This window comes from Solanum dulcamara, chromosome 4 (genome assembly GCF_947179165.1).
Source record: "Solanum dulcamara chromosome 4, daSolDulc1.2, whole genome shotgun sequence".
Classification (NCBI taxonomy): Eukaryota; Viridiplantae; Streptophyta; class Magnoliopsida; order Solanales; family Solanaceae; genus Solanum; species Solanum dulcamara.
In genome coordinates this window covers 35879563-35898101 of record NC_077240.1, presented here as the reverse complement: position 1 = coordinate 35898101, position 18539 = coordinate 35879563, and the positions used below count along the sequence as shown (strand labels likewise).

General features: G+C 33.1%; 1 protein-coding gene and 1 long non-coding RNA gene across 2 annotated transcripts; both read right to left on the bottom strand.

Annotated features, from left to right (window-relative positions):
• Positions 1-1942: 1942 nt before the first annotated feature.
• Positions 1943-9274, bottom strand: LOC129887308 (lipoamide acyltransferase component of branched-chain alpha-keto acid dehydrogenase complex, mitochondrial). The gene is made up of 8 exons (XM_055962357.1): positions 8850-9274; positions 7632-7778; positions 6791-6916; positions 5552-5925; positions 4748-4995; positions 4459-4547; positions 2599-2826; positions 1943-2457 (listed from the first exon to the last, which is right to left on the bottom strand). Exons 1-8 carry the CDS (start codon positions 9024-9026, stop codon positions 2344-2346), a joined length of 1503 nt encoding a protein of 500 aa, XP_055818332.1. The 5' UTR covers positions 9027-9274; the 3' UTR covers positions 1943-2343.
• A 6601-nt stretch (positions 9275-15875) lies between these two features.
• LOC129884979 (uncharacterized) lies at positions 15876-18166 on the bottom strand. Its single transcript, XR_008766011.1, has 3 exons — positions 18080-18166; positions 17894-17990; positions 15876-15929 (listed from the first exon to the last, which is right to left on the bottom strand). It is a non-coding gene; the product is annotated as an uncharacterized LOC129884979 (long non-coding RNA).
• Positions 18167-18539: the final 373 nt, after the last annotated feature.

Here is an 18539-nt window from a genome sequence, read left to right as displayed (position 1 = left end):
TAATTAATTAGAATTTAATTAGTATAAAATATAGTTAACAAAAGAAAAGTTAATTAATAAAGAAAAGAAAAGAAAAGAAAAGAAATATAAAAAACCAGATGGTTGGTTAATAATTAATTAGGAGCTAATTAGTATAAAATATAGTTAATAAAAAAAGGTTAATTAATAAAGAAAAGAAAAGAAAAAAATATAAAAAAATCGTATGGATAGTTAATAATTAATTAAGAGTTAATTAGTATAAAATATAGTTAATAAAAGAAAAGTTAATTAATAAAGAAAAGAAAAGAAAAGAAACAAAAATATAAAAAAATGTAATTTCTGACGTGGCGATGACATGACAACGACGTGACGCCACGTGGTAGCGAGTGTAATACACCACATACTATGAGAGTGGTGTTATGCGTTCAGGTGTGTAATAGTTTCACTTTTAGGTAGTTTACGTGTGTAATAAGTCGCTATGATAGTTTAAGTGTGTAACTGACTTTTTGGTACAACTTCAGGGGGGAATTTATGCCTTTTTCCTTGATATAAATGTATTACAAGTTGTAATATACACAATACATTGATACAAAATGAATAACAATCAATACATATACATGTTGATATATTGATACAAATGTGTAATCAACATCAAATACAAATAAATACATTTGCTACAATAACAGTGAAATAAATATATCAAATACATGAATACACTGCCGATATAAGTACATTGATACATGAATATAATGTATATGTGCGTGCATTTGATTCCTTGAAAAGTCTCCAAATTTGCAGCAAAAAATTCTCAAATTCGAGATATAAACTCCTCGTTATATAACCAATCTTTCAAAACATAACTCATTAATTTTAGTAACAATTTTATAAATCCGTAATTTGAACTTAAACTTCAAAGTTTTCTCTCATGGCTGACGATAAAGTTTGGTAAATCATTTCGAGCAATGATGACGGCACTTTATTGGAGAAAGAGAGAGGAAGCGCAACATCATTAAGTTTGAATTTGAATATTTTTTTTTTTGAAAGAATCGTCAATAGAAGAAAAGAAGAAGAAAAAAGTCATCCATGAAAGATGATGGAATGTGCTAATTTGGGGTTATACACTAATTTGAAGAGAGAAGCAAAAAGATTGATAATTGAAGTAGATACATTAATTGCTAATCCTTAATTGATTAGAATTAGGAGTGTATTAATTGTCTTGAATTAAATAGTTATTTAATTATGTTTATAAAATAAATTATTATTTGTGTATAATTAACTTTGCTATTTAATATTTAATTATATTTATATAATATAAAAAAGATAAACTATAACTATTTATATTAAATATATATTGATGTTTGTTATATTGGGCAGTTTTTCCTTCTTTTTTTTTAAAGGTTGCGTGTACATATCGGTAAGTATACTACTTTTGGATTGCCAAAAAGGTAGCTACAACCAATACTAGAAATCTACCTGATCCAAGCTGTACTTTTATCTTTTCAGATTCTGAAATGTGCTGTTCTAAAATTAATGCAAAAGACATTATGCTTCCAAAAGAAGCTCCAACCGTGTAGTATATATATGACTTGGAGCATTGAGATTAGAATAGGCAAAATACTTAAAAGACCCCCCTTAAAACTTGACCCTAAGCTATTAGTTGTCTTAATTATAGCTATTTGATAGCCTTTTCATCCTTAAGACTTGTTTTCAAGAAAAAACAATGTGGTTGAATCTGATTTTGGGATAACTTAAAGGGGGTGTAACAAGATTATATATTAACTGGAAAAAACATCTATTTTTCGAACTACAGAAACAATTAGAATGTTTTTCCAGAAAACGAAACATTTGTCTTTAGACGCACAATATTTTCTTGTAAGAGCATCTTTTCAACAATGACATGTGCCTCTTATCCATCGAATGTACTAGACTACTAGTAAGAAATTTCCTTGAACTTGAGCAATGCTTGCAGGTCTGTAACAATTTTTATAGAATAGGAAGCTGGCTACCACAAATGGAAACAAAAAGTTTAAAAAGGAGAGTTGCAACAGCTATATATAGAGAATAGGATGGTTACAATAAGTTACTTTCAAAACTAATGCTTATTATCAAGATGAATAGTCTATGTAACAATATTTCTCTTCTATTTTTCCAACTGTTGTCACATTACGACAACGGATTCTTCCCCTAGTACAACAGGAGACTACGTAACACTGCCTAGATCTATTAGATTATTGATTCTTTCTTTCAGGACACCTATAAGCTTCAAATGATCTTTATACCCACAATATAACGAGAAGGAAGGCCAAAATGAGCCTTTGTTCTTGAAATACACATACATTACTTCTGATCAACTTTTATGAGAATTTATCTTGTATGCAATAATAGGAGGTCTGGCTTTTCCACAAACTTTTTCCAGTCATTGCAGAACCTTGCAACAGTCGCTCCATCAAGAACTCTATGATCTGCACCTATATTTATCTGAAAAAACAAAATCATACCATATGAGACACTGAAACATGTTTGATGAACTCACCCTGGTTTTGATGCAATGCAAGACATGTTGCTGATTATAGAAATGGGTGAAAGGTGCCTCGTGAAGGTATTTAAATCACTACATACCGTCATGACTGATGCAGGACATACATTCCCATCTTCAGCAAAGTGTGGAATTTTCTGGATTCGGCCCATTGCTATGATGGCAACTTCAGGTGAATTTACAAGTGGGGAACCAAACTTTCCACCAATTCCTCCAATATTGCTTAGAGTAATGGTTCCCCCTGATATATCATCAGGACTAAGCTTGTTTATCTTAGCAAATTTCTGTAGCCGTGACAGTTCCTTTGTTATCTGTAGCAGAAAACATATATCCAGTTGACAACTCAAAGGGAAGCACAAACATGCATTTGGTAGTATATACATATATACACATAAAAGATAAGAGGAATTGATCTTGGACTATGAAAATAGTATCATTATGAAAGGGGAGAAGGTTCCATTCTGAGAATACATAGTCAAAGTTTTCCCAGCCTTCTTTCACACGATGGTAAGACAAATCAAACACAGAAAATGGATACAGGTTACTCGTATTGATAGAATGAGCAAAATACTATGAGAAATAGTATCAGCAAGGGAAAGAAAAAGGGAGGAGAAAACGGAAAAGACCAAGTGCTGAGATACATAACTCAAAAAAGTTCTTAGCCATACTTTAACAGTATGGTAAGAATCAGATGCAGGAAGTATATACAAGTTGCTAGTGTGGAAGAGAACAAGCAACATACTGCATTCTATGTACTAAACCAAGGATTTCCGGTCATCACTTCACTAATAAACAGGAATAGCGATGGAAGCGATTTAATTATTAACGTACCCCTTTTGTGCACAGTTTTGTGTATTTTCTCCTCCTTTTTTCCATATTTAAGTCAGGAGCATATATAACAGGGATGTGAAACTCTTTCATCAATTGGTAACACTAGTGAAGGCGGATTCATCTTCTAGCTACTGTATTCCAATTTCTAACACCACAGAAAAGAGAAGCACTTTTCCCATCATTGTCATTTCATTACAAAATGATCTCTGTCAACTAGAAACTGTTATATTTTGATCTGAGAAAAATCTTTACCAGGACCAAAAATCCCACATTTGAGTCCCTTTCCCTAGCATAACTTTATTATCTCTCTTTACTTGACATCAGACTGTTCATATCTGGAACTATTCCTTCCTCCTCAAAGGTAGTGTACATTTAACAAGTCGCTTATACACTCAAGTGAGAGGAGTTGCAATTTTTAACATGTAACACCAAATCGACTCAAGGATAATACAATAAAGTATAAATAAAATAAGCCGGTGGAATAGTCGAGGTGAGCGCAAGCAGACTAAGCTTTGGCAGGTAGAGTTACCTGGTACCTGTGTTGGTTGCAGGTAGCAGCCTGCACGTACCCGGTAGAACAGTCTAGATGCCCGCGAGCTGTCTTGGGCACCACCATCATAAAGAAAAAGTATAAATAAACTAGCCAAGCTCCACTGCCTTTAAATCCTCCTCTATTCGTTCTTCCAAAATTTCTCTATTGTTCAGCTCAAACTAGACATTCTTCTTTATATTTCTTGATTTTCAATAACAACGTACACTCTCCGACTCTCATAAAGGAGAAGGTTGTAGCCACATCATATGATTTTAAAGTAATACTCACACACGAGAATCTACAGAGTACCAAGGAACTTCTACACTTCTTTCTAGTAATGTAAGCCTCAATATCTTCATCAGGCAAGTGTACACCCGTCAGATTCTCGTCTTAATAGTGTTTTAAGATTGTCATGTCAAACTAGGATTTAACAAATAAAAGATGTGCTTAATAGAGTATATCGAGCAATGTAGAGATGTACCTATATGAGAGGAAAAGCAATAGATAGAAATGTGATATTTCAGTAGAAAATAAACAATGCCAATACTTGAATTCACTGGGGTAACAGCTGCTAACTAACCTCCAAGATTGAGAGAGACTGAACATTTTTTATGTTTGGTACAACCAAACCATTTGGAGTAGCCATTGCTATTCCGATGTTGTGGGACCCTAGATTGTGGGAAGAAAACAGTACCATTAATAGGGATGAATAATGTGTAAATTAAGAAAAGAAATGGTGTATCAGCATATAACACAAAATCTATAATTGTCAATATGGTCACTAATCATGTAAAGCAAGCTATATTTACTATGTTGATGAGCATGGGAACATTTAAAAATGGATAATTAGAATTTTGCATTTGATATACCTTTTAGGATGACCTCATAGGATTCCTCACTGAAGCAACTATTTAGCATGGGATGTGTAGTTAAAGCCATCGAAAGAGATTTTATGAGGACAGGAAGGAAAGTGTGCTTGATCTCCGGATCAGAATTCTCATTCTTGAAAGATGTTTTGAGCTCCACAAGTGCATCACAATTCATCTCTTCGACATAATAAAAATGTGGAATTTTCGCAGCTAATGTCATTGACTTAACCATGGCACGCTGATATCCCCTGTAGGATAAAGACAGAAATTCATGACTATAAAAAAAACAGAACACCTTCCTTATAAAGAATATGCATCTAAAATTTTCCACCACAAGTTGCTCACACATTTCAAACTGATGGACACCACTTGCAATGTAAGAAATATATTTAAGCAACTTAAGAAATAGGGAGAAGAGTTGTGAAATGCTTTCAAGACACACTAGGAAAATGTTCTCTAGTATGGATTGCTCGGAAACTGATAGAAATCTTTAGCCAACTCATCTCGAACTCCTATTGCACCATTAAAGTTTGTTGAATCAAGAGATTGAGTGACAAACAAGCAGTCACACATGCTTTTTTAGGCTATAATTTTGGTTCTTTATTTTGGTAATATACTTCTCAAATTTGCAACACACTTCAGAAAAATTGTTCAAAGAACTCGCTTCTTATCAACAAAATTTCGTTCAAAGAATTCTCCTACTAATGAAAATCACACACCATCTTCGGTCAGACGTCTCCAGTAACATAAAGAAACAGTAAAGTGAGCAAGTGAGTTTGAGTTCTCCTTATGGTAGTAACTAACCTTAGCTGAAGTGTCTTATCTTCATAATCCCCTCCAATGAGAGGTGAAACCTCTGAACGTTTTTGTTGCGCACATGCTGGTGCTTCATTAATTAGTCCTTTTTGCATTGCGTAATTTATCACGTCCTCTTTAAGTATCCTTCCATCGTTCCCCGTTGCAGGTACATCATTTATGTCCAAACCATACTGCTTTGCAAGGTTGCGGACAGCAGGTGTGGATGACACTCCACCCATCTTGGTTTTTTCAGGCACAGAGCTGATGTCACTTGGGCCACTGAAATCAGATTCCAGCGATGTCATCTTTTCTGAAGAATCAGAAGTCTCAGTAGGATCAAGAGTTTCATCAACGCCAATCTTCAAAAGTGTTTCTCCAACCTACAAAATTTGGTAGAGAGGATGATCTAATTCTTAAGCATCCTCGGAACTTCTACAACTATACATGAAGCATGATATACCAGATATTGATGAGACAGTCCACAAAATCAAAATAATTCAAGGAGAGAAATAGAACCCTAAAGTATAAAGGAACACTGGTTTCTCCTTGTGAATAATATGTTTGCTCAATTTTTCTTCAAGCATAGTTCCAAAGCTCACCACACAAAACCTAGTTTTCTTTATGGCCACAATTTTTGAAAAGTGAGTCTATTCTCCGCGTCCTTTCCTCATAAATTTGAGGGTATCTTAAAACAGGACAAAAGTTATTATTTCCCTCTTTGACAGTAAAATAAATGGAACGTGATCATGAAATTCCCACTTCAAGATGTCATATTGTATTTCCAACTACAACCTGATGTCATCCTTAGACAAGAGATTAGACACCATAAGAATTACAGTGTGGTCAGTACACTATGACTGAAGTTATATGATCTAATTACCAGTAATTGAAGTGAGAATATCAACTAGGAGGACGAACCTCGAAGAAGAAGAAAGCTATATCAGGGCAATTCCGAGATAGAAGCTAAGAAGAAGTAGAAGAAAAGAGAGAGAGAAGAGAATTATCATATATCATTGAATGAATCAACAAGTGTCTTACATTTCTATTTATAGAATCGTAACGGAAGCTAGAGTTAAAAATTACCAACAACTAACAGAATAACTACCCTAACCAACAGTGAACAGTAATAACTGTTTTTGTGAATAATGAACAGTAATAACTACTTTTTAATATTCCTTCACTGTTTCCAGCTTCATTCCGATTCATCCATCATTATCTAATCATCTAAGCATTGTATCATTGTACCTTTACGATGTTACCAGGAACATGAAGAAGTTGAGAAATTTTTCCTTTGTAACGACTTGTTATTTCAATCGTTGCCTTGTCACTCTGAACTTCACAAAGAGGTTGGAATTCTTCGACCTGATCCCCCTGCCAAAAAAAACAAATATCAGAATGAATTTTGTAAAATGCTTCATACACTATATGGTATTACAAGTAAATTATAAACCAATGAGTGCAAAGTCAGCAATCCAGCAAAAGGAGATGGGAGAACAGAAAAAAAAAACAGTGAGAGAGGAGGGGAAAGAATACGGTATTCCCAAGTCTTTTTTTGCATACGAAACAGATGGTTTTACTGATGCAATTCTATGCTGTTAGAATCCAGAACGATAAAGCAAATAGAGGACTATGAGAAATTGTTAAAACAAAAATTTAGCACACCTAACTCATCCCACCAAATTATAGATGAAAAAAGGGGCAGAGCCTTTAAAGGCTATTTTAGACAAGAATCCAGCATACTCGAACAACCAAATCACAAATGAAAACAATTAGTGTATTTGATTGATAGGCTTCTAACAAGAGAAAATTGGGTAAACAACCAAAATCATGAGGAGCAAAACGTTAATTGCAGTTTGCTGTATGAGTATGGGCAAAGAGATGCATGTAAATTGTACTTCAAAGTATAATTGGCTTGAAGTTCCTCCAAGCCTGAGAAAAAAGCTGATGCACCTCACATCAAGTTAAACTTTTAAAACAAATTAATCATTTGAGCGTCTAACATAAGCACATAACTAAAAAATCATTAACCAAAGGAGAAAAAGTATGGCAGAGATACCCTATATATTTACAAGAAGCATTCACTAACCTCCTGAACAAACCATTTGAGAAGTTCACATTCTGCAATGCCTTCACCAGTTTGTGCAAGGGGTATATCAATTATCCCCCCAACAGGAAGATCCAACGCAGCTTGAGTTGAAAAGCCACACCCTCTTAAAGTACATGAAGCATTTGACTGCAAAAAATATTGGCTTAAACAATAGGTAAAAACAATAGAATACCCTGATGTTGCTAACCTACAGAGAAAATAACTTCTCAAAACATATTGCGGAAAAACCTGCATCGAGAACTTCTGATAGGTTTAACAAGAAGTGAAGCTAAACAGACGGAGCATGTTGCAGAAAGTAAACAAGGAGTTAAAAGAAGGAACAAATTCCATGATCTGTTCAACTTTGGTCGATGCTAGTACTAAACTACTAATGATCCTTAATATTAACACCACTACATGAAAAGAAACACCAACTTTTGAAACTATTATGCTTTGTTGTTTGGACTATTCCAAAAATGTTGACGCATGTCGGATCCTTCAAAAGTAGTGTGTTTTTGGAGGATCCAACACGAGTGCGGCAGCATTTGTGGAGAATCCGAGCAACATAGCTATTCCGGCACTGATCACAAATAACCCCACCCTCAGCTGATTCTGCCTGTTACTTTTTTTGGGGAATTACTTGAACAGATGAAAACTTCAAAATAGCAGATTACAGCCACATCACAATCTGCTGATGAGTTGCAGCAGTTGATCTCTAAGGCCAGTTGTGATTCCACTATATTAAGTTTGTTAGAGTGCGCATATTTTTACATGGTATTAGAGCCAGGTCCATCCCTATTTGGGCTCTCGATCCACGCTCCAGTTGGGCCTATGCATGAAGGGGGTGTTAGAGTGGATAAAAGTGTCACATTGATTGAGGAATGAACTTATAATAGATTTGGACAATTCTTCCTTGGTGAACTAGCTTTTTGGAGTTGAATCAGGGTAAGGTGCCATATCTTTAAAAAGTTGGTAGCTTTGTCACAATAATCCAGAATCTTGATATTCCCATATCCAGTATGTGGGGAGGAAGAAAAAGGAACAAAAAGCAAAACAAAAGGCCTGGAATATTACCCTTTGAATATTCAGTTTGACAAGATCAACAAAAATACCACACAAACACATCATGAAAATGAATACACTCAGTTAACCTAAATGATTTTGGGAAAAACAAATACTATTATAACAAGATTTTACGCAAAGAAGAAAGATTGTCACCTTAGTATAAGAGCAAAACGGCGTCGTATAGTTTCTAAAAAAGTGAACTTGAGACTGAATTCTCTTTCCAGCAGTAATAGGCGTCACCGGAGCAACATAAGACTGAAACCATCGGAAAATGGTCTGCCGGACGGCGGAATTCCGGAGCTTACCCTGATAAATTTTCCGGAAAATCATGGTAATGGAATTGGTGTGAGTGTTTTTGGGATTCAATTATTTATTGAGTCAGAAGATCAATAGTTGTCCAATTATGAATTTGGACAACTATTGTGTGCTGTCTATAATTTCTTCGTTGACCAAAAATCACCTCAAATTTTACTCTTCAATTTTTCAGAAACTTCCCAACATCATTTGTTTTCTTTTTGAAACCAGAAAAGATGGCTTCTTACAGCAATGTGACCAACTTTTATAAGCGGAAAAAAAAAAAAACTCCTACAATACTAATCTTTGGGATTTACGAAATACCATAATATATTTCTATTTATATGATAATCTTTTGTTATTGGTCAATGGCATATGTTTATATTTGCAAATGTAATTTAACAATAATAACATATTTAATATATTTCTATTTATATGATAATCTTTTGTTATTGGTCAATGACATATGTTTATATTTGCAAATGTAATTTAACAATAATAACATATTTAATATATTTCTATTTATATGATAATCTTTTGTTATTGGTCAATGGCATATGTTTATATTTGCAAATGTAATTTAACAATAATAACATATTTAATATAATCCACATAACGAAGATCTTGATAACATTAAATATACGTAGATTTTATTTCTACATCATTATTTTATTTAAGATAGACCCACCGTTGAAAAACTTTAAATTTTTCATTTTTATGTTCACACAAAAAGGAAATTCCTTTTAAAAGTATATTTTTCTTGTCCTTTTTCTGAAAACTAGCTATTTCTTTTGTCTAGGGGAAATATTACCATGAATTATATTGAATATTGTCAAGTAGTGTATAAAATAATATTTGAAGTTATTTAGAGGGGGAAAATAATCAAATATATTCTGAAATTATTCGAATAAATCGAGTCCACGTTCCAGATTTGATTAGTTGCCGTGTGAAGTTGTTTTGTTATTTGATATCTTTTTCCTTGTTTAAAATGATAATGATCTCTCTTTTCTTCGACGGATGAATCAGATGGCCTTTTTTCTTAGAAAAAAAAGAAGGAAAATTGGACTCATTAAATAAAGTATTTATTTAAATTGAGTCTAATCTAAATTATTTATTTGAGTTGAATCCACAGTCCAAACTATTTACCCGTCTACCTCCTTTCACTCAACTACTACTTTTTTATCCTTGATACTATTGAAAATATATATATATATATATATATATATACTTTGATGATATCAAACAATGATCAAGAGTTTTTTCATATATACTCTAATGATATCAGGAAATAATTGAGTAGTGTTCTCTAATTCTCTTTACTATCATAAGAGTATTTAATAATAAATGCAAATTAACAATTAAAAATAAAAAAATATAAAAATATGAGGATAATTGTTTGTAAATAATTTTCTTTTTGGATACAAATGTTCTTCCCCCTCCCTCCTACCCCCCTTTTTAAAAAACTTCCTTTAAATATTAATTGAGATGAGCTACACACATCATCAAAGCTATCTACTTCTTCGAAGACTTTTGCCTTATTTGGCAATACTTGGGGATGATTTGGTACGAGCAATAAATAATAATAATATAAAATTATTTTATTTTGTACTATTTAATTACAGATATTAATTAGCTTAGCAATTATTTTTTCATTATTTACGCTATAATAATGAAATAAGTTATCTCATATATATAATAAAATAATTTATTTTATGAGATAATTTTATTAATCTTAGCCACATTTTAAATAGTTCCTTAATTCATCGCTTGATTTAGTGCATTAAGAAAAAATGTCTTTTACAATATTTGAGATGTGGATGAAATTAATAAAGTTATCCCAGGTAATAAGATATTCCACAATATATATAATTTGCTATGTATTAATCATGCTATAATGCTCAATAAGGTATTAATTTGTAAAAATCATCCGTCCCAACAACAACAACAACAACAACTCAGTGAAATCCTATAACGTGGGTCTGGGGAGAGTAAAGTGTACACAGACCTTACTCCTATCAAGGTAGGAGGGTTGTTTCCGAAAGATCCTCAGCTCAATAAAAGCATAGAAAGAGGTTAGATAAGGTATATATGGGAGAGAAAATAACGAGAGCGACAGAAATAAAATAGAATAATCAAAGTACAGAAAGTGATAGATAATAACATAAATCAGAACACAAAAAATTATAGTGCGCTAATACGCCTACTAATAAGTAAAAATAACGAAACTATGTACAATTTTATAATTTTATTTTATTAGAATTTAATTTGTCAACGTGCTTTACCTATGCGCCAAATTTCATTCCAGGCATGGTACAACTAGCACTAGGCCTCAATATAGATTTGCCAAATAAAATTAATTTGCTTTGGAGTAATTTTGAAATCTGGCCATTTCGCTAGGAATATTTGGCGCTACTTCTCAGTTTCCCTAGGCATAAGGCATGAAGCCACTCCACTCAAACCTCTTATTATGAGCTGGTGGCTTCGCAAGTACCGCAAAAAAACTCACAAACTTATCCTTCACTCCACCCCAATATTTATATGTTGGAATTTGTGGAAGAATAGGTGTGCAAGCAAATACGGGGGAAAGAGTTCTAGCTTAGCGAGAGTGAAATTTGCAGTTTTCAAGGACATCTCTAATCTTCTTAGAGTCGCGTACCCCTATATCAATTGGCCTTCAAACTGGATCCACACTATCTCCTGCATAGATAAGTGTACTCATGAGATGAAGATCACCCAAGTCTCGTGGATTAAGCCACAACTCGGTTTCGTTAAGCTAAACACTGACGGTAGCGCATTGGGTAATCCGGGGGCAATTGGGGGTGGTGTCATCTTAAGAGATCATATGGGTAAATTCCTCTTTGCTTATGCCATAGCACTAGGGGAGGGTACCAACAATCAAGCTGAAATAGAGGTGGCTATGTATGGGCTTAGATGGTGCATTCAACAGGGCTTTCAACATGTTATCCTAGAAGTTGACTCGGAGTTGCTCAATAAATAGATCAATCACCAGACGAAACCTCCGTGGAGCCTTCACCAGGTAACTCATGACCTTGTTGATATTTCTGAATTATTTGTTTTCTTTTCTTGCAGTATACAGGGAGGCAAACTTCACTACGAATGCTCTCTCCAAGCACAGTCACACTCTTACCACTCTAGGCCACTACACCACCCTCCAGCAGCTACCTCGTGGTACTCGAGGATACTACATGCTAGATAGACTCAACCTATCTAGCTTCAGACGGAGGAAGACCAAACGGATTAAGAAGCCTCCATGATCTACTACTTTATGTTGCATCCTTGGATTGAACACCCAATTGCAGTGTTTGTGATTCTCCATGTTATAATTTTAGCCATGTTATTTGATGATCCTCTCGTTTACGCTAAAATTTTGTTGTATATATAGCTTTTATGAGGATTCATCTCCTTCTTTTTTCTTTAGATTTTTCCTTTACTATGTAAAGGGAGAGTCTTCCTTATTTATGCTTTCCTAGTCTCTTTGTATCAAGAGGAGTCCTCTTCTTTAGGTGCATAGTTTTTAGGATCCGTTTCCTTGTATCAGGGATGAGTTGACCGACCTTAGTAGGATGGCCGACTTATGAATCACCATAGGACTGAAGGTTAGGTTTATGTCCCCCTCCTTGTATTTTTCCATTTTTTATCTATAATAAAGCTTGGGGGTGCTAAAAAAATGTCAATTCAAGTTGGATGTAACATATATAAGATACTGATGATATCAATTTATCGTATCGAAAAGAAAAATAATAATCAGTTTATAGCAATTGAAAATAATATACGATTAAAAATATTTATATATAAAAAAATATTTCAATATTTAGAATATACTAAAAAAGAGAAGATAATTTATCCGGACATAAAAAGTAATGTCGGTTATAAATTATTTCTTCGTTCAAATATACTTGTTCATATTTAATTTAAATTTCTTTTATGAAACAATAAATAAAATGATAATTTTATTATATTATGAGAAAAGAAAGGGTGAAAATTATTTTCACCCCTCAATTTTTCTTTTAAAATCAAATTCCCCATTTATCCTGATTAAACTTTTAAAATACCTATTTTACTCTTTCATTATCAATTTTTTTACTTTTTTAAAAATCATGATATATTTTTTTTTAATTTCATGTAACAATTTTTTAATAAAAGTATAAACATTATCTTTAGGTCAAAAAAAGTGAGAAATAAATTTCACAAATAGCTACTATAAGTATCTTAATTATGCTCCTCAGATACAATTTGCCTATTTACGGGATGTAACTATAGTTTAAATTGCCTCATTTGTATAATTTGCGGGTGAATTTTTATAATTGAGTTATTTTTGTATAAACTCAAAATAACGAATTTATACAAATATAAACATCTGAACTTTAAACGATTATACAAATTAAATTATACAAAATTATATTATACAAAAGTTATACAATTTATATTATACAAATTTTAAATTATACAAATGTGTGAATTATACAAACTCCAACTATAATTAATGTTAAATGTTAGTGGCGAATTGTAAATTAGCTAAACTATAACTATATTAACTAATTAACTAGTATATGTTTGCTTCTTCGCGTAATTTTTCAATAAGCTAATGATGTTATATAATGAAGTAAATTAGCATAATGAGAAAATTAATTTTATTGATAATAATCAAAACTCTAATATTTATTTATACAAGTGAAAATAGCAGAGAATAATAGCTATATAAATATATTTCGATGTAGAAAATACAAAATAATTAATTTAATTAAGGTCAAATTTTTAAAGATTGTATTTATTTAGATTTTAAATTAGTTTAAACTATAATTTATATAATACCCCCATCAATGTCAATCAAAACTTATTTATTTATATAGACAATAGAGAATACCCCTGCCGTTTATTTGTCACAATCCAACCCACCAGATTGTGCAGACACCCACTCTAACGCCTATGTAGGAGAACCCTTCCACTAATATTCAAAAACAGGCCAATGCGGAAGTTAAGAAAACATAAAAAATCTCTTTGATAAATAAACGCAATTATGAAATACACTGAAAACCCTCCCCGATGACTAGTCTAAACATGTACAAGAGCTTCTAAGAATACAGTACATAAATAAAATAATGACACAACTCCCACCAATAAGAAGGAAGAGTAGAAGTTGTTGGAGAGTCATCTTCGTCTACACCTAGGGAACATCACTGACACTACAATCAGACTATACCAAGCAACATAACAAAAGTAGTATCAGTACAAACAACATGTACTGGTAGGCATCATCAGTCAACCCGATACCCACTACATAAAATAAAGAAATCAACCAGAAAAAGAACATGCTAAAACAGATACCCAAGCCAACCTTTATACACACACTCTAATTACCCCCACTTGCCTTCATCATTGATAGTATGTATCATGATATCAACCTTTTATTGGGTTCGCTGTCAACTCTAATACATATCAAGGCCTAGCCCTTCTATCACACATAGAGGAGTTTTTGAATGCACACATCATTAGTTTTTTTTAAATAGTTTACTACTTTTCCTCAAGCTTTTCACATCGACACCTGACCCTAGAATATTTAGCACCTCACTTGCAAAAAGGAAACATTAAGGTGGTTTAAGACTCCTATCCACCCTATCCATATTGGCCCGCTATGACGGCCTCGCCATAGCGGAATTCCTTTCTAAGCACCCCCCCATTAACATACGCAACAACAGGACACCAATAATATCTGAATGTAAGTCACTAATTTCACTTATAACCATCAACTTCTCTCTACTTGCTTACCCATGACCCCATACCTACGATACAGACGCGTCTAACAACCACAACATAATAATACATATATCACCATTACGGTATGAAAATTGGTATCACTTGGACCTTTGGTCCTTTTATATCCATTATTACATAGTATGGGCATGATCCATAATAAGTGTGTCAGTTCCTTTTTCATCATACATATAATCAGGATGCACAATTAATTCATATTATAGCATCACTCGGACTTTCAGTCCTTAATTTGAATCAGTTTACATAATGGACATGATTAATCACAGTTACACCAATTAATTAATTCTCTCAAGTAACTATAACACATACTTGGTCCTCCCATGAAACCCACATCCAAACTGTTAGAGTGTCGGTATGACATCTGATCCAATAGTGAGTACGTACCAATGTGGTACTCGATCCAATTATGTATCGGCATGAAAATCGATCCAATATATACTGGCATGACATTTGATCTAATTATATGTCGGTATGACACCCGATCCAATATGTATCGATATGGTACCTGATCTAACAACCACAATGACAATCAAAAACAATAATGCATGGTTCACACACTTACAAAATCAAGTAACAATTTCATTACATGTAATTGATCACGAATAGTCATTTAACATTCATTCTTTTTATTTCATGAATACACATTACTCAAGTTCTGTACAAGAGGTAATGTCACGCCCCGGGAGGGTACCCTAGACGTGGCCAGCACTAGAAGACCATTGCTGGTCCCCAAGCGAACCACTTGGTCAAATCTCACATCCGTTCATTCAATCAATCAGGGAAAGGCTTAAAATAAAGGAATAATTTAGTGGGCAACTCAAATCATCAATCTAACTCAATAAATAAAGGCCAAGGGACAACAAATCAAACCTCCCTCTATGTCATTAAAATAGTCTGACAAGAATAATTCAAGAACATAAAATACTCAATCGACCCATCACTATCTAGTCTATGAAGCCTCTATCACTACTATCTAATTGGTGCCAATGACAGGTTCATGGCTACCTCAAATCGGAATGGAAAGACTAAACTCGACGCAAGAATAATATAAGTGGTGTCCTCCGAATGTAGGGAAAGACTCACCAATAAATTGAGTGTGAATAGATCCTCAACGGTGCGCCTATTGATGATCTCTTAAACCTGTCTCTGCATCATGAAATGATGCAAGTCCAAATGGACGTCAGTACATGGATTATACGAGTATGTAATATGACAGAATAAAATATGTGTCAAGATAGAACGATACTGGTTCAAATATCTCTAGTCATAAAGATGAGAGACTCAAACAAGGTGTCATGAGTCTAAAGTAAGGACACAGTTTAGAGAGAAAACAATCATATACAATCCAATCCAATCATATACAATCCAATCCAATCATATACAATCCGATATAATCCAATTGTATACAATCCGATCCAATCCAATCATATACAATCCGATCTAATCCAATCGTATACAATCCGATCCAATCTAATCATATACAATCTGATCCAATCCAATCGTATACAATCCGATCCAATCCAATCATATACAATCTGATTTAATCCAATCATATTTAATCCAATCCAATCCAATCATATACAATCAAACCAATAATAAAGTCAGAGAACTCAACTCAATAGATATGCAAATTAGAATTTAGCAATGTTTTACAATCGAACTCAATCATCAACAATCTCAATCAACCAATCATATCATGCACAATCCACTCAAATTGGGAGTTTCTCTAACCGACAACTATCACCTATGAGCCAGTGATAGTACAACAAGCCGACGTTGTTGCCACGTCCGTTCATACCTTGCCAGGGTAAGAACGAATCAACAATCATGGATCCATAATCAAACAAGTCCTATCATGTTAGGACAGTAATTTGGGGAAACATCCAACTTTAATGGTTTAATCCTCTCCTACGTTTGGCGACGTAGTTATTAGTTCGAGTATGGACTATACTCTTATCCAATTCGATGCTCAATACTCCTCCCAAGACTCAATATGCTCATATCTATCAAGTGAGTAAAATACTCAAAATACTCATTTAGTCTCTTAGGACTTAGTTTCAAATCAACTCATTTAGTGTCATTGGACCCTTTTCAAAACTCAATCAATCTGGTCTCATTGGACCTTCATTCACAATCAACTCATCTCAATCATCAAACTCTTCCTTTTTGAATTTGATAGCATCTCAACTCAATGAATGCAGAAAATATTAGATGCATTTAAAACATAATTTCAACTCCTCAACTCAAACTCAAAATAGATATTTTTTATGTAAAAATGCTCAACTCGTTTATACTCAAAATACTCATGTTCAAAAAATAATAATAATTTAGAGACTTCTCAAACTCAACTCATGCTTAAACTCTTTTTAAATCAAAGATGAAAATAATCATTCTTTAAACTCAAAATAGTGTATAAATAGTTTATGCAAAAATGTTCACAAATCATTTATTTAAAACTCCTTCTCAAACAATCATTTATACTCATATGACTTTAATCGAATCAAATTATGCAAATCACATATCATGTAGTCACATTAGACTCAAATTCATGTCATCTCAAACATCATCATCATCATACCTCTTCATCAATCATTCTACCTATGTTAAAGATAACCATCATTCACATCATCATCAAATATCTTGCTTCAAAATTTCCCATTTATCTCTATATTCAATTTTATTCACACTCACTAACAAAAATACATCATCTTCCTTTGAAAGTAATATTTACATAAAAACTATCAATCTCAACCTCAAAACAAATTATAACAAAAAAAAGTCTTATCTTGGGTTCATGTGAATGAATACATGAATCCATACTCTCAACAAAACTCAACTCGAGAACACCATCAATACATATGAATTTATATACAAAAATCATTGTAGTCAATATGTAATTATGGTTTGTGAAATAAATATGAAAGAAAATTATTCAAGAATTCAAGCCATGAAAATCATCAATCAATTAATAGTATGTGAAGATATTCTAGGGTTTTAGAAAAATTCAAGAAAACGTTCATGGAGGGTTCAAGTCTTTCACAATTTCTATCCAACATATCTATGGGGCATATGGAAGAACTCAATCCAAATTTTAGGTTAGCCTTACATACCTTAAAAGCTCCATAGTCTTGATGAAAAATCTTAACTTGAAGAAGAACAATCAAGAGACCCTTTCTTGAAATTCTTGGATTTGTTTTCTTGAAAACCCTATGGTTAGAATTTAAGATTTCTCTTAGCGATTCATGAATAAATGAATAAGTTTGATTTGGAAAGATTGAAATCTATGAAGGAATTACCTTGTTGAAGAATCTTGAAAAAAGAACCCTAACTTGATGCTTTCTTGAAAATTCTTGAGCGTTGATGTTTAGAAGTGAATGAGAGGGTTTTTAATAAGGAAAACTATTTTCTACAAGTTTAGGAATATTAGAATAACTCCCCAAAGGGTTATAGGAAAAAAAATACCCTAAAAAAATAAAGGCGTCGTCGTTCGTCTTAGGCAGTGGAGTCCGTGTCCTCTCCGCATCGCGGATCCATCGTGAACTTCTGCTAGGATAGAGCGTCTCCAGTAAAATGGTCATAACTTTTTACTCCAAACTCCAAATGAGGCAAAATTAGTGGAGTTGGAAAGAAGACTCAAAGACCTTTAATTTGATAAGTTATGGGCCACCAATTAGATATACTTTAGGATATATGGTCGTTTGAAGTTGATCCTTATATGGACTCATCGAAAAACTTAGCCGATAGAAATTCTTTAGA

Excerpts from the sequence above, each read along its gene's own strand:
- LOC129887308 (XM_055962357.1), bottom strand. The coding sequence starts at position 9,026 with ATGATTTTCCGGAAAATTTATCAGGGTAAGCTCCGGAATTCCGCCGTC. Across the intron at positions 7,779-8,849 it reads CGTTTTGCTCTTATACTAAG|TCAAATGCTTCATGTACTTT; the intron begins GTGACAATCTTT and ends TATTTTTTGCAG. Across the intron at positions 2,458-2,598 it reads GTCCTGCATCAGTCATGACG|ATAAATATAGGTGCAGATCA; the intron begins GTATGTAGTGAT and ends TTGTTTTTTCAG.